General features: G+C 40.4%; 2 protein-coding genes across 2 annotated transcripts; both read right to left on the reverse strand.

Moving 5' to 3' along the window:
- Positions 1–935: 935 nt before the first annotated feature.
- LOC135500799 (ADP-ribosylation factor 2-like) lies at positions 936–14,096 on the reverse strand. Its single transcript, XM_064792449.1, has 9 exons — positions 14,027–14,096; positions 10,149–10,309; positions 9,752–9,862; positions 9,267–9,391; positions 8,831–8,983; positions 2,355–2,502; positions 1,924–2,034; positions 1,435–1,559; positions 936–1,234 (listed from the first exon to the last, which is right to left on the reverse strand). The coding sequence occupies exons 2-9, from the start codon at positions 10,294–10,296 to the stop codon at positions 1,073–1,075; spliced, it is 1,083 nt and encodes a 360-aa protein (XP_064648519.1). The 5' UTR covers positions 10,297–10,309; positions 14,027–14,096; the 3' UTR covers positions 936–1,072.
- Positions 3,146–14,082, reverse strand: LOC135500067 (ADP-ribosylation factor 1). Its single transcript, XM_064791211.1, has 5 exons — positions 13,969–14,082; positions 5,441–5,598; positions 4,975–5,085; positions 4,553–4,677; positions 3,146–4,277 (listed from the first exon to the last, which is right to left on the reverse strand). Exons 2-5 carry the CDS (start codon positions 5,583–5,585, stop codon positions 4,116–4,118), a joined length of 543 nt encoding a protein of 180 aa, XP_064647281.1. The 5' UTR covers positions 5,586–5,598; positions 13,969–14,082; the 3' UTR covers positions 3,146–4,115.
- Positions 14,097–14,366: the final 270 nt, after the last annotated feature.

Below are 14,366 nucleotides of genomic sequence, written 5' to 3' on the forward strand. Positions count from 1 at the left end.
TGGAACACATGATATAATAAACAATAAAACATAAAATTAAATGGACATGCAACAAAAGGCATTTACAAACTTGGTACAATAGCGATAGTATACGTAGTTATTCTAAAGATCTGGAGACTAAACAGGCAGTACTCTAATTGACAAACCAGATATTTAAGATAATAAGAAACAAATCTGCGAAGTTTGACTAGCCATATAACTAATATTCTTGGTAACATACAGCATTGGAAGCTAATCAGAAAATGTTTGAAATCATCATCGTCAAAGGTAAGGCCATACCAATTTGATTGTTGTAAGGTCAGCAAATCTATCAACCAAAAAGACATTGTCTGAAGGATGTGACTGGCAAAAAAAGTAATTTGAAATTTTCGTTTTGGGTAGCGGAAAATCTGTTAATCGAACAATAAATTGGTGTGACCTTTCATCGACTTTTCTTTATACACATCTACATGGTGTAACCGTTTCGGGCAACAAATTAAGCTGTCACTCGCTGGCAAAGCTTGGCAGTAACCTTCTGGTGATTTTTCATCATTCCCTATAAACTCTTAATTGTGAATCATAAGCAGCGGGCCGAAGCGCAGCATTCGTGAAGGTTTTACACGAAGAATCCCTGCAACAAGAATCGGTGATTGCTGCAACCTGCGATTAACCGTCAAAACCATAGATTACTGGTTTTACCTACAGGCAAGCAATCTTTTCATTGCTCACTGCAAGGTTGCAGCGATAAAAACTGCTAGTTTGCAAAGCTCTTTACAAGGCCAACCAATACAACCAAATGATTTTCTATCTCAAGAGATACATAACTTTCATACCAGATCAGACACATTGCCCAACACATCTCAGTTACTGCAAACCCTTTATTTTTGCCACTCAAATTTCCTGCAAACTCCTGAGATTTTGTTTACATCTTTTGTAGATACATGGGTCTGCAACGACATAACAATTTACGAATCAGGTACCACATCACTGTATGATTTTTTCACTGTTACAAAAATAAAGGGGTTTACAGCAAATTATAATAAAAAAAAATTTGGCCCTCGCTTGTCACAAGAATCAAACTCATACAATCATCTTATTTGTTATTCCTCAACTGATTGGATAACCAGTCTAGCCCCTCGTAAAGTCCGTCCCCGCTGGTTGCACATGTCGCCTGAATAAACCACGTCCTCTGACGGAGTGAATGGAGGTGGAGTTTATCAGTGATCTCGGCGGCATTCATAGCATTTGGCAAATCCTGCAACGGAAGGTTCCAAAATGTTTATATCCTGTAGATTTGAAATGCATATATTGATTAAGGACTACGAAGGTCAGACAGGGTGAGACAGATCTAATCTGACATTTGCCACCACAACTTTTGAGGCTCGATTTACGAAGTCGTCTTTGTTACCCTGATGACAAATATGAGTTCTGTTTTACTGGGAAGTTTTTGCATACCTGTTTGTTAGCAAATACTAGAAGGACAGCATCTCTGAGTTCATCTTCACCCAACATTCGACTTAACTCCTCTCGTGCTTCACCGATACGCTCGCGATCATTACTGTCCACAACAAAGATAAGACCTGGGAAGGAATTGGAAAATACACATTTTAGATTTCGAAGAACTTCACCACAGTGATTAACTTTGCTCCTCTTTCTGCTGGATCATATGGACTCTCAGCACTTGGTATCACCTCATTACAAAACCAAAACAGAACATAATGTATTATGCGCGCCCGTGACCCATCAAGTTGATGACTGCACTCATACCTGTCCTGGTCAACTGACAGCTCTGAGGCCATGCGCCAACCACAAGGCCATAAAGGAAATCCTCCATGGCTGGCAGTCAAGCCCTGCCATAAAACTGGGGGTACAGTACACAAAGTGAGCAAAAAGGTTTGCATTTTATAGCCACAAGCGTGGTCCGGCAACATTACATATACATACCCTGTGTGTTCTGGAAATAATGTCGCCACAGTGGTCGAATTTTGTCCTGGCCACCGACGTCCCACACCGTGAAGCTGATATTCTTGTACTCTACTGTTTCTACATTAAAACCTGGAAAGAGAATTGGCAATGCTTCAATAAAAGAAGAGTTGTAGCACTGAAATAACTCATTTTCCAAACTAGCTTTATTTTAATGTTTTGATTCCACCGAATCTTAATTTACATTCGACCAAAGAGGATCTGGTTGGACAAAGACTGAACGGGATGCAAGACCAGAGACTTGATCGAGAGCATCAGGCCGTTTAGTCAATTGTGCAGCATCACCCAAATGGTGCACGACTCAAGGAGATGAGGATGATGATGATGATGGTGGTAGTGGCGATGATGCTGATGATGATGAAATGAATGCTGTGTGAAATTGTTAGACTTACCAATTGTGGGAATAGTTGTCACAATCTCTCCGAGCTTCAGTTTGTACAATATGGTTGTTTTACCAGCTGCGTCTAGTCCGACCATCAAAATACGCATCTCTTTTTTACCAAATAACTTGGAGAGGAGGTTGCTGAATGTTATTCCCATTGTGGAAGGTTAAGCTCTGAAATACATGAATATAGGCAAGAATTAGTAAAGACTACCGGCAGTCCTTCTTCTTTCTTGATACAGGTGATATTGCTTGAATGAAACTGAACAGAATATGCCTCGGTGGACAGGTTGGCTTGCATAGGCTTAGTAAAAGCCCACAAGAAGGTCTACAAGAAACCGAGCAAAACTGATTTTCGCAAAACTCTAATGAAAAGTATATCAAGCAACCTGCAATAGTATCGCCTATACTCACTTCATTCATGTATTGTTCCTTCATCAATAAATGTCCCTTGCTCAAAGCGTGTCAACTATAAGCTGATTATTAACTACAAAATCCTGGGCAGACAAAAATGTTTGCCAACCTGATGTCTTTTCTTAACCCTCATCATTACAGAGATGTATAAAGACCTTGTGCAAATTAATCTCTTCTCAGGCACAATCCATGTACACCATATACTACATACAAATCACACGTGTATTTGGACATAACATCTGCTAGTACAAGATGATTTACTTGATACTAATTTTGATTAAGTCTCTACAAAGAAATGTTGTCGGCCTCTGCCATGAAGATCAGGCTTTAACTGATAACACACATCGAACACTTCTACATGAAAACAGATCAACACAACTTCTTGAATTAAATAAGATGAAATTTTTCATTTATTTTTTGGCATACACACCAAACTCTGTGTGTGTAGTCACCGCCTATCACATCAAGATGAGTTTTCTACAAGTCACGAACAATTTTACATTTAGTTTTGAATAAATACTACTCGGCTGTTCAAAGCTGCACACTGAAGTGTTCTGAATCTTCAAACTGATGAGAAAATTTTACCGTTTGGACTCTCAGGTTTTGGCACCTACATGTAAAAAGCTCCAAGTTAAAGAACACTCCAGATTACAATACATCAGAGCCTAGCTAGACGATCATTCCTGAGAATGATCGCTTTGTTCCAATGCCACGTTCCTACAGGGGTTTAACATTGTGCAAGGCGTTATTCGTTACTGCGGTTTTCCAAGGAATGTTTACTTAAGATTTTAGACAATGGTAGCAAGAACTGATTGAAACTTTGGTCTGTTTGTGCACAGGCATGAGCAAACAAGATGAATTTGGTGCGTCAACCTCACCACCGGACCGGGTATATATTGTAAGCTAAATGAATGGAAAATGCCAGATTTATAACCCTGGAGATGAGGTTGACCCTTCTGATGGCTGTGAATAAACTAATGTGAAGGCCTAGCACCACATAAGAGTTGAATGCCACGATTCACACTCTGTGCATAGTCATCAAGTGTTCATACCAACATTGACATAGCGCAAGTCAGTGCAACTGCCTGAAGAATGAGCATCAAACTGCAAGCTGTGGTATCAAACCTTATGTGGAGATGGGCCTTTTGAGTATGTCTTCTTTTTCTGGTCAGCTGAGTAACCCGGATTTAAAGGATGAACCTACGTGAAAATTAATTATTTGAAAATCAAGTTTATAAACGTTATTGAGACTAGAAACATGTGATCAAAATAGTCTGCAAATTCTCTCCCTTTTCTTGAAATTTCTGTCTATAAAGATTTTTCTACAAATTTCACATCATCTATAAGATCCAGATTTTTATGATGATTTCTTCAGTTCATTTGACAGCCAATCGAGTCCTTCGTACAGTCCATCACCGCTGGTGGCACATGTTGCTTGGATATACCAGGTCCTGTTTCGGAGGTTATGGAGAGCAAGCTTGTCTGTGAGTTCCGCTGCATTCATTGCATTGGGTAAATCCTGAAGTGAGAGAATGACGTTATAATGATCAGCCTCCTTGCGTAGAACCAGAAGTCTATATTCAATGACGTCGTTCCGTCCCTGCTTGAATAGGCCGCCATTGCCCCCGAATGCCCAGGCTGGGTCATTTCATGTTTATATGACAGGGCTAAAATGATCACAAATTTTAGTGGACAGAAACTTATTTTTAACGACCTACATTTCATAGACAAAGACCAAGTGTGGAGCAAAAAATGCTATGAAGAGCGCATTTGAAGATGAAATCACCAATGTACCTGTTTGTTAGCAAAGACCAATAGAGCAGCATCTCTGAGTTCATCTTCTCCCAGCATTCTGTTCAGCTCATCCCGTGCTTCATTGACACGCTCTCTATCGTTACTGTCTACTACGAATATGAGACCTAGAAAGGAAATACAATCGATAAGACAGAATGGAAAATATCACCGATTTCAGAATAGATGGTATGTCCAAAAGCTTTCATTCGAAGTGCACTGCAGAGAATGGCCGTGCTTTTGGTTCTGTGCTGGGGATAAATGGGCCTGTTCCCTAGGGGATCCAAATACACATCACAAACATTCCCGAGTGCTCTGCTTTGGCCCTATTTGGGAAAGTATATCTGACTTCTCAGCTCCAATACAACCTCTAGTCTTCTGTCCAAAGGAAAGACACCAAAGCCATGAAGTGTATTTTAGCTTACCCTGTGTGTTCTGGAAATAATGTCGCCACAGTGGTCGAATTTTGTCCTGGCCACCGACGTCCCATACCGTGAAGCTGATGTTCTTGTATTCTACTGTTTCTACATTAAAACCTGGAAAGAGAATGAAACAAGGAAAGTTACAAAGCGAGCTCAAAATTTCCAGGATATAATCTTGTACTTAACTAGACAGGCAAGAAGTTGCCGTAGGAGGCAACATGTTATTTCATTCTTGTTTCAATCTTTGGATTAGCAAAAATATTACTTCTTCTTTTCTTAGCGTTTGATTTTTCTTCATGACCATACCATAAAACCATGCTTATTTCTCTTGCCTCAATACAAATAGCTGTCGTGATGGATATGAGAAACTGAAACATTCGAAAGTATGGTATTATACTCCATTCACAGTGTCCCAGACTGTACATGTACGTTAGACATTTCTTAACTGCAAGTGGAACCAGCAACTTACCAATTGTGGGAATAGTGGTAACGATCTCTCCTAATTTCAATTTGTAAAGAATGGTCGTCTTTCCGGCCGCATCAAGTCCTACCATGAGGATTCTCATCTCCTTCTTACCAAAAAGCCCCTTGAATAAACTTGTAAACGCACCCATTGTTCTTGTTAATCTGAAAACAGGGTTTCATTAAATTAGAGATGCCGGTCAGGTCCTAAAAGAACACAAAGGACTGAGGTGCCAGTAGCTTCAGAGGACAAACACTTTTTTTGTTCGGAATTTAATCCTACAAAGGTTTTAAGGTTTACCCTTAGAAACATTTCAACTTTCTTGTAAAAGATTTGAAACCACAGCTCTATATCCCAGACCAAGGTATCTTCATAGCAGCGTAGGGACAAAAACCTTTTTCACCCCAGTCCCTGAACATTTTCCACAAGAAAACAACTTAATGAAAGTGACAACACTACAATTAAACTAAAATGGCAAAATTTCAGTTGAAGTTGCATACATGTAATCACTTCTGTTCGAAGTAGTACTCAGTCACGATCATACTGCGAGGACCCCTCTGGGCTGTGCCATCACAGGGACATGGGAGGTCCCGAGAGACAAGTATGCTTTAAGGATCAAGAACTACTTCATGACTTGCATCGTTAATGGGTCAAGAGTGGTTGGAATGTCTGGCTATGAACTCATGCAGCAAAAGCAACCAGGCTCATGATATGAAGTTCTTGCAATCCAAGAGATATTCTACCACCATTCAATTTATAGGAACAGGTCCAAAACCAACCTTCCCTCCAGGGACAAGGACAACAAGGATAGCACTGTAGCCAGTGATAAGGGCATGAGGAAAAACACAAACGCAAGTGTTCGAGATAATTTTGCTATTTTTATTTTCATTTCTGTCATCAAAATAATACATCATTACTTAATAAGTATACAAAGATTTCCGTTGCTTGCCATTGCACTTCCATTTTTCAGAACAAATATGCTCCAGAGCAGTAGTGGCTGAGGAGTTTAATGTGTTTTTTCAAATGAAACCATCTTGTTTATTTGAGAATCCATACATCTTTTCTTTCTCAAGCAGGAAAAGCAGAAATGTCCTAAAAGCATTTCTTACATATCCGACATCAGTACCAACTGTCAACCAACTTTTGATTTTGGAAATTTTCTTTTGAGGCAATGACTGCTGAAGTTACATTGTATTAAGACTTATTTTCATTTGGAGAAAATGTGTTAGATAATTTTCTTTCAAATGATGCATTTGATTTTGCAACATCCACCAAATTGACTTAGTATTCTAGAGTGATATTGTTTGAAAGAAATTGTTCAGTCTTATCGATAAATCCATCCGACCTGCGCACACCTACAAACTAGGATTAAATAATAGTTTCATAGCATATTACATGTAAATACATTTTAGCAAAGTATACAATGAGAAGTAAGTGGAATGCATTTATCCTTTATCTGGACAACCTGAAGAATCAGTCAAGACGGGTAGAAACATAACGAGTGTAAGCTTTTGCTTCAGTTTTGTTCATGAAGCCTTTAGTAAAAGCATTTAAAAATCTTGACTCGTATCACCCATTCCCACGAAGCAGATTTTGACTAAAAACTGCCTATTTGACGAAGGGTATTCCACTGCAAGTGGGGTCCTGATTTTTCATAAGGGAGTCTCTGAGGTTCTCGTACCGATAGTTTCTTCGGGTGACCCTCTCAAGACAGCACAGGGAGAATTTTAGTTCATCCCCCAGAAAGTTTGTGGCAGATTTGTAATCCCAACCAAGAATTATCCACAGGAAAAATGCAGTCAAGTCTACACTAAATAAATACAAAATGTATGAACGCCCCGAAGTTGCTAATTGTACCTCGAAGCCTGGCTGTTCCTGCCTTCTTTTACAGCAAAGCAACCATTACCAACCAATTTGCTTCAAAACGTAAGGGGAAACTTGCGAGATTTTGTGCTTCTACGTCAGCAGACCTTCACCTGGCAAGGGCGAACCAAAGAGTTCGAGAAAGGGTGGGACACCTGGTCATTTGCTTAGTCTAATTGACCAAAATCCACAACCAATTTTTTTTTTTTCAAATATGGGGAGAGCACCCACCCCTCTGGGCCTTCCCCTGGACCTGGTCTCTGTCTGGTACAAAGACCATTAGGAGTCATGATTTCAGTGCACAAGATACAGGAAGAGCATACTTTACGTACATAATAACAAGAACATAAAATTATAAGAGCAAGTTTCATCGCTGCATGGAACTTTTGAAAAAGGCCGACAAGGCACCAGCTGCAAATCTACAGCACAAGTCCACGAAAGGACCGGCCAGCCAGAGAGGGACTCTTGAATACATCTAGTGTCATCAAACCACATCAAGCTATCCAACAATCTAAATATTAATACCTTTTGGCACTTCTGGTGCGATACCATAAATCGAACTGGTGATTGTTCACCCCACAGACCAGAGAGAAGGGGTCAATTTACAAGATGAGGATCCAGCATTATCTTTTCTGTCTTGTATAAGCGGTGAAGATACATGAAAGTAGTGAAAGTAAAGTGCCGATAGCACAAGCTGATCGGTTGATCACACTGCCAACACAAACAATATGCAATCAGTGCAAGGAATTCGATTATATTTTATTATCACAAAGTCATCTTATACTTGTTCTGCAGGCAATTTCGGAGTCGTTAACTCATACTCCCAATACCTCCAACGGCACCTCGAGATTAAAGGTTCATGTAGTACATATCCTGTCACACATAGAACAGAAACCCTTTAGAATCGAGATGCAGTATAGCAGTAGATTTCAGCAGAAAAAATAACAGACAGGATGGGACTTTGTTGAAAATTGGAATGAATTACTACACATTTTATTTCTTTACAAGCTAGCATTGAGTCAAAAACAGTGAACAGCTGGCATTATTTTTACATATATTTTACAACCATTCCTGCAACACACTTTAGAAACGGCACAAATGTTCTTCAAAATCACCCAACCTTGCAACAAAAGACTGAAAGTTCCTAAGAGCATTTAACCAGCTCAGGCTGACCCACATCCAACACACTTTAGTCCCACAAATGAGGGCCGACAAGGACTTGGCCAACTCCTCAGGAGGGCTTCCTTCAGATTGTGAGGCCTGGCGAGGGCGCTATCAATCTTCTTGATCACATACATAAGATTGACACTGTACCACACCCACAAATGTTAACAAGTTGTCTGTGACCAAGATCTTTTCAGCTACAAGTAGCAACTGGACAAAATTTAGTATAAACACCGCCATCCTTGTGTCTTTTCTGCAGGAAGCCTGTGGGCTGGTAAGAGTCAGTGACTGCCAAGATGATAGTGTCCAGTCATGAAATGTTCAATTCGACAATATACATCAGATATGACTCCTGGTTTATTATTTTTTACTCTTGAGTTGATTTGCAATCCAATCTAGTCCTTCATAGAGTCCGTCTCCAGTTGTTGCACAAGTTGATTGTATAAACCAGTTTCTATTGCGAAGTGAATGAAGACCTAGTTTATCAGTGACTTCAGCGGCATTCATAGCATTTGGTAAATCCTGAAAAAGATAGACAACAGTGAATTATTCTTCTACTTGACATTCACTCATTAAACGGTCAGCTCCGTTCGTCGGATGTACTCAGTTCTCCTCAGTCACAAGCAAACAAAGAGCATGGAAAAACTCTCAAGGCAAACAGTTTATGGATCTGCAGCCAATGCACCCAGAGCCCGGCAACTGTCCTCACATCTCTAATGGCCTTGTTATTTCAAATTTTTAACAATGATAGAAAATTGTAACCCAGCCAACGAACCACTTCGTTTCACACTTTTTTATTCCTTACCTGTTTGTTGGCAAAAACTAATAGAACTGCATCTCGGAGTTCATCCTCGTTTAACATCCTGCTGAGCTCCTCCCGAGCTTCTCCACAACGTTCTCGATCGTTACTGTCCACCACGAAGATGAGACCTGAAATCCAACGGTAAATATCAAGTTACTTGTGAAGGTTGCACAATGCCAGTACTGCTACTCCTACTGTGAGAACCATAACCATTTTAGCCATTTAGTACTATCAGTCAATGTGGGAGTTTTCTCATTCTCCTCTGCAAACTTGGTCATGAAAACATCTCCACTGCTACATGCCCATCTTGTATCAGTGGGGAAATGTTCTTGCGGGTCTTCCACAACAGCAATTTTACAGAAAGCTTCTGCAGGAAACTATCACGTGCTAGTACCTAGGAACAATATACAGACAAGCAAGATCCACATTCAATACTTATATGCGACTCAAAAGACTCAGGAAGACACCCAGAGTGGGCCTTAACATACCTTGCGTGTTCTGGAAATAATGTCGCCACAGTGGTCTAATTTTGTCCTGGCCACCGACGTCCCACACAGTGAAGCTGATATTCTTGTATTCTACTGTTTCTACATTAAAACCTAGAAGAAAGAGAAGAAAGAGAAGAAAGGTCAGAAAGGTCAAAATGAACTCTTCTTTGGCAGTTTGCATCACTCTAAACAGCAACAGCCAATTATCTGTTAAACTCACAGCAGAAGTCACCAGTTTCGCGTTCAGTCTCGGTAAGAAATGCAAAATGAAACACATTATCTGCTAAACAAACCTACGTTGAACAAAATCCGAAGAGATTCTTTTGTGTATCAATCATTCGTTTCAGCAGACTGGTTTTTATACACTCCCAACTTCAATCAAGGGTACCAAACTTACCAATTGTGGGAATAGTTGTCACAATCTCGCCGAGCTTCAGTTTGTACAATATCGTTGTTTTACCGGCTGCGTCGAGTCCGACCATCAATATACGCATCTCCTTCTTGCCGAAGAGGCCAGAGAAAAGCTTAGCAAACACACCACCCATGGTTGCAGGTTATCTGAAGAAGACAGAATTTGAATCAGTATCAGCTAAAACTTAAAATGTGGAGCTTCTGTTAGGCACTGAAGTTGAAAATCATAAATTCTGTCATTCGAAACTGGTCAAATAAGTAGTCTTCACTTCCCGTCGGTCAGGGACAACTGACAACTCTGTCAGGGTCAAATGGCAACTGGATGGCTATCAAAAACGTTGGCGTCATTCCCAAGTTGTCAGCATCACTCACTCTGCACCCTCGCTTGATACAGCCCTGCAGCTGGGGTCAGTGACAGACATGACAGAAGACTAGGCCATTTTAAACAGGTGTGCACACATTCGTACTCCTTCGGCACCTAGACAGATGCAGAGTGGATGGTCTCGAACGATTGGAGTGAAAAGCGCCACTTGGCCGAGCAGATAAGGGGAGAACAGGGAGATGCCACTCAGCAGTGAGAGAATACATCAATACCACCGCCAGGTGGGAAAGTAAAGATACCTCCTTACACAATTAAAACCAAATTGTTATTCAGAATTTGAAGTGAGGTGGTTGAGAATGAGAAGCTCCTCTTGAACAATCATCCAAAACAAAGAACTAGGCACTTTTAGATGCAAATAGCACAAATATGTTATCACTGAATACGATTCTGATTCTCAAATTATCTGGCTCAAACAGTCCTGTTCTTTTGTGCAAAAAAACTGAGCTCACTGATGTGAAACAGTGAAAACTACACTATGCTAGTTAAAGTACTGGTATAACACTGGTAATGCCACATGCAACAAATTATTCTGGCAACACGCCAGCAATTTATGTGTTGAGTACATGAATAGATAATGATGAACCAGCTGGAATCTAGGTTGGGGCATGACTAAGACCAAAGAGTTACCAATCAATTCCGAGAAAGAATAGGCCTTGACTAGAATCTAACGCACAATATCAATGTTGTCACAACTAAAAGTAACACATTATTGTCCAACTCCCCAGTTAAAAAAACATGACAATACTATCCTCGGCTCAAGTAAGCCCGAATAGGGTGGGCTGCTGCTTTTCACTCCAGTACTAAAATAAAACTGTTATCACAGAATAGAACAAACTTGGCCTAGAGGAGATCAGGAAAAGTGTTATCACAGAACAGAACAGAATTTACTTGGCCTACATTCACTAAGAAGAGACATCCCACTCTATGCATCTTTCTTTTTTTATAAGGCAAATCGAAGTAAAATTATTATAGTTATAGATAAAATATAGAAAGGTACAAAAATATACTAACTCTGTTTCCAGGGTTTCCTTCGAAAAAGTTCCGATTGTTTTGAAATGTCTACATTGGAAATTGTACTCGGACTGTGGATGAATTATGGAGTGGAATGATAAAGAGAAAGACCAAAGCAGTTTTAAGATTAGAATTTTGAGTGGACATGAAAAGACTAACTAACGTGAGCAACTAATTTACGAGAAAATGAGGCTTCAGTTAGTTAGGATAGAGTCTTTAATGCAGGCAATTAGACCAGCATAAATCCTGCATTGTCTGAACATCTGTCAGGCAATTTGTTGAAACATACAAAGCGCTAATCATAATCAGATCAACGCCATGCCATTGCCAGCACCTGCAGTGTTATACTTTATAGCGATATTTATGTGCACAAAACGGTCACAATATTCCCACACCGGGCTCATGGAAGCATGGCATCCCTCATGCTTCCCCCCTCTTGCTGCAGCACATCTAAAGACCCTTGTCCAATTGTTCCACCTTGTTAAACACCCATGCATGAACAGATCAGCCTGACCTCAGTGACCACTGAACCAATTTAGATTACCACACAGAATTGGATACACAATCAATACTGCTACAATCAATCGGCAATTGATTGGCAGATTTGCACAACATTCAAAGCTCATTTCAACATGATTGGCATGATGATGACCCAGCCCTGGCATGAGATTGTGAGGAAGCGGAGTGATTAGAAGTCACTTTGACAACCTTCAAGAAGCATTCTGCAGAGTACTTGACATGTATTGAAGATCAACTTTGCGACAACTTCAACAGAAAGATGGGGTTCACAACATTTTCCTAATTACTAAACTGCACTTTTAAATACGAAAACAAATCGATAGTAAACAAATGAAAAAATATTGACAACACCTATTGATTGGTTAGTCCGGCAACTTTCAACATCTGATTCATTGGTATTTTATTAGGCAAAGTGACTGCGAGAGGAAGGGTTGGTTTCCAAGATGGGCGGATATCCACATCTATTTCTACATTTTCACGCAAGTCAGATGATTCTAGATTTTGTCAATCATACTTTGAGACAATATCAGGACCTATACCAGATATTCAAACTGCCTGACCTCACCCAGAGCATATAGCAGGCTGAACATCACTCACCGATTTTTCCTTGCGTGTCGACCAAAGTGCTGGGTTCCACTCCAAGGAGAAATGCGGCCGTCCGTTATTTAGTGTTCACCCACTTCGCTAGTGGATTGTGTAGCCAGATGAGAATCAGAATCGCATTCAGTGAGAAAATCAGACACGAAATCGACAGAGCATAGTAGTCCGATCAGCAGTTTATAGACAATTTCCTAGGATTCAAATCATAAGAAATTAAATATCTGTATATTGAGGCCATTTTGACTGGAGCTTACCCTAAATTTACTTTTGAATAAGATGAAGCCCCACTGAAACAGGTTATCAGAGTAGAAAATTGGAAGTATTTTCAACCTTCAGGACCCTAGCATTAGAAACACCACTAGGGTCTTAATTGAGGTGGACCCATACCAAGAATTTAAGTGTGTTACGTGCAGTGCAGTGAAGGGCAGGCTAATCTGTTATGCTCCCACAGAATCTTTGAATACATGATTTGAGAGGTGGGAGGCGGATGGATGTAGCCTTCGGTGGTATACACATACACCACTGACCTCCAGAGCAGACTGTATGAAAAAATCATCTCCACAACAGGTCTTCAGCCTCAGGGTCAAAGACACCAGACAATGATGGCTTTAGAATTAAGAGGCATTGTCAGGCGTCTAGACTAAAAACATGTTGCAGACGGTTTGTTTTCCCAACCTAGCTACTAGTACGAAAAATCTGGTATTCTGACTTCAAGTTCGAGTCAAGTGTCTTAGCGGAACAAACAAATGTTTGCGGGCCACAACAAACTCATTCACACCACACCGCTATGCGACTTTGCTACTTTCGCGACTGTCCCCAAAACACATGATGATTGACAATGTCAACAACACGTCACCAGTGGTCAGTAAGGTTGGTACGGGGATACACTCGACACTGACTACGCCCATGGCGGTGCGCCAGTAGTTGTGTCTCTGTGAATTTTTAGAAGATTTTTTCGTACTGGCCCACCAACTTTGGAATCGTAATGTACCAACAATCAAATAAAACGGCCAATAAAACTTACAATAGTAATTTGGAGGCATAAAACTCCACAAGCAGTCCGGTTGACCAACAACTAAAAATTGTAATGTACCTGTCAACACATCGAAGAAACCATACACACATAATGTACATACAAATGTACAGGGCAATGGCACAGGGACGAGCTAAATCTGCCAATTCCGGGTTGAAACCGGCATTTATTACCATATCCCTGACAAAAACTACACATAGTTCATGTCATTTACAACTTTCATTTGAAAGCTGAAATGTTCAGCAGTCCTTTTATACCTACCAAATGCGAATAACTGCCTAAAATGATCAATAAATCTGGATTTTATTTCAATCTTTACCTAGTGTATTATCACTACAACTCCAGATCAAAATGGCGGACGTGGAAGAGGACTTCGTCGCACGCGCCACGTCATTTGTCCCGGGCAATAGGGGTGTGAGCAATGCAATTCCTGGTATCCCTGGCACGTGATCTAAAAATGTCAGCGCCCATCAAAAATTGACACGTGACAGAAAATTGTAGAGGGTCTGGCTCATAAGACAGTTGTTTTGCGGGGGGGGGGGGGTATATTGGTAGTATGTAGTTAGGGTGATGGTGATGATGATGATGCAGTGCCCTTTAATACAGGTTGACTGTTTTAGATTGCAGTATGTTATATGTATTGTAGTATGTCATGTACC

The sequence above is a fragment of the Lineus longissimus genome, chromosome 16 (genome assembly GCF_910592395.1).
Source record: "Lineus longissimus chromosome 16, tnLinLong1.2, whole genome shotgun sequence".
NCBI classification, from domain to species: domain Eukaryota; kingdom Metazoa; phylum Nemertea; class Pilidiophora; order Heteronemertea; family Lineidae; genus Lineus; species Lineus longissimus.

Excerpts from the sequence above, each read along its gene's own strand:
- LOC135500799 (XM_064792449.1), bottom strand. The coding sequence starts at position 10,296 with ATGGGTGGTGTGTTTGCTAAGCTTTTCTCTGGCCTCTTCGGCAAGAAG. Across the intron at positions 8,984-9,266 it reads TAGTTTTTGCCAACAAACAG|GATTTACCAAATGCTATGAA; the intron begins GTAAGGAATAAA and ends TATCTTTTTCAG. Across the intron at positions 2,503-8,830 it reads TTGCAAATCAACTCAAGAGT|ATGGGAATAACATTCAGCAA; the intron begins AAAAAATAATAA and ends TAACCTTCCACA.
- LOC135500067 (XM_064791211.1), bottom strand. The coding sequence starts at position 5,585 with ATGGGTGCGTTTACAAGTTTATTCAAGGGGCTTTTTGGTAAGAAGGAG. Across the intron at positions 5,086-5,440 it reads TACCACTATTCCCACAATTG|GTTTTAATGTAGAAACAGTA; the intron begins GTAAGTTGCTGG and ends TTCTCTTTCCAG. Across the intron at positions 4,678-4,974 it reads TTATTTCCAGAACACACAGG|GTCTCATATTCGTAGTAGAC; the intron begins GTAAGCTAAAAT and ends TTTCCTTTCTAG.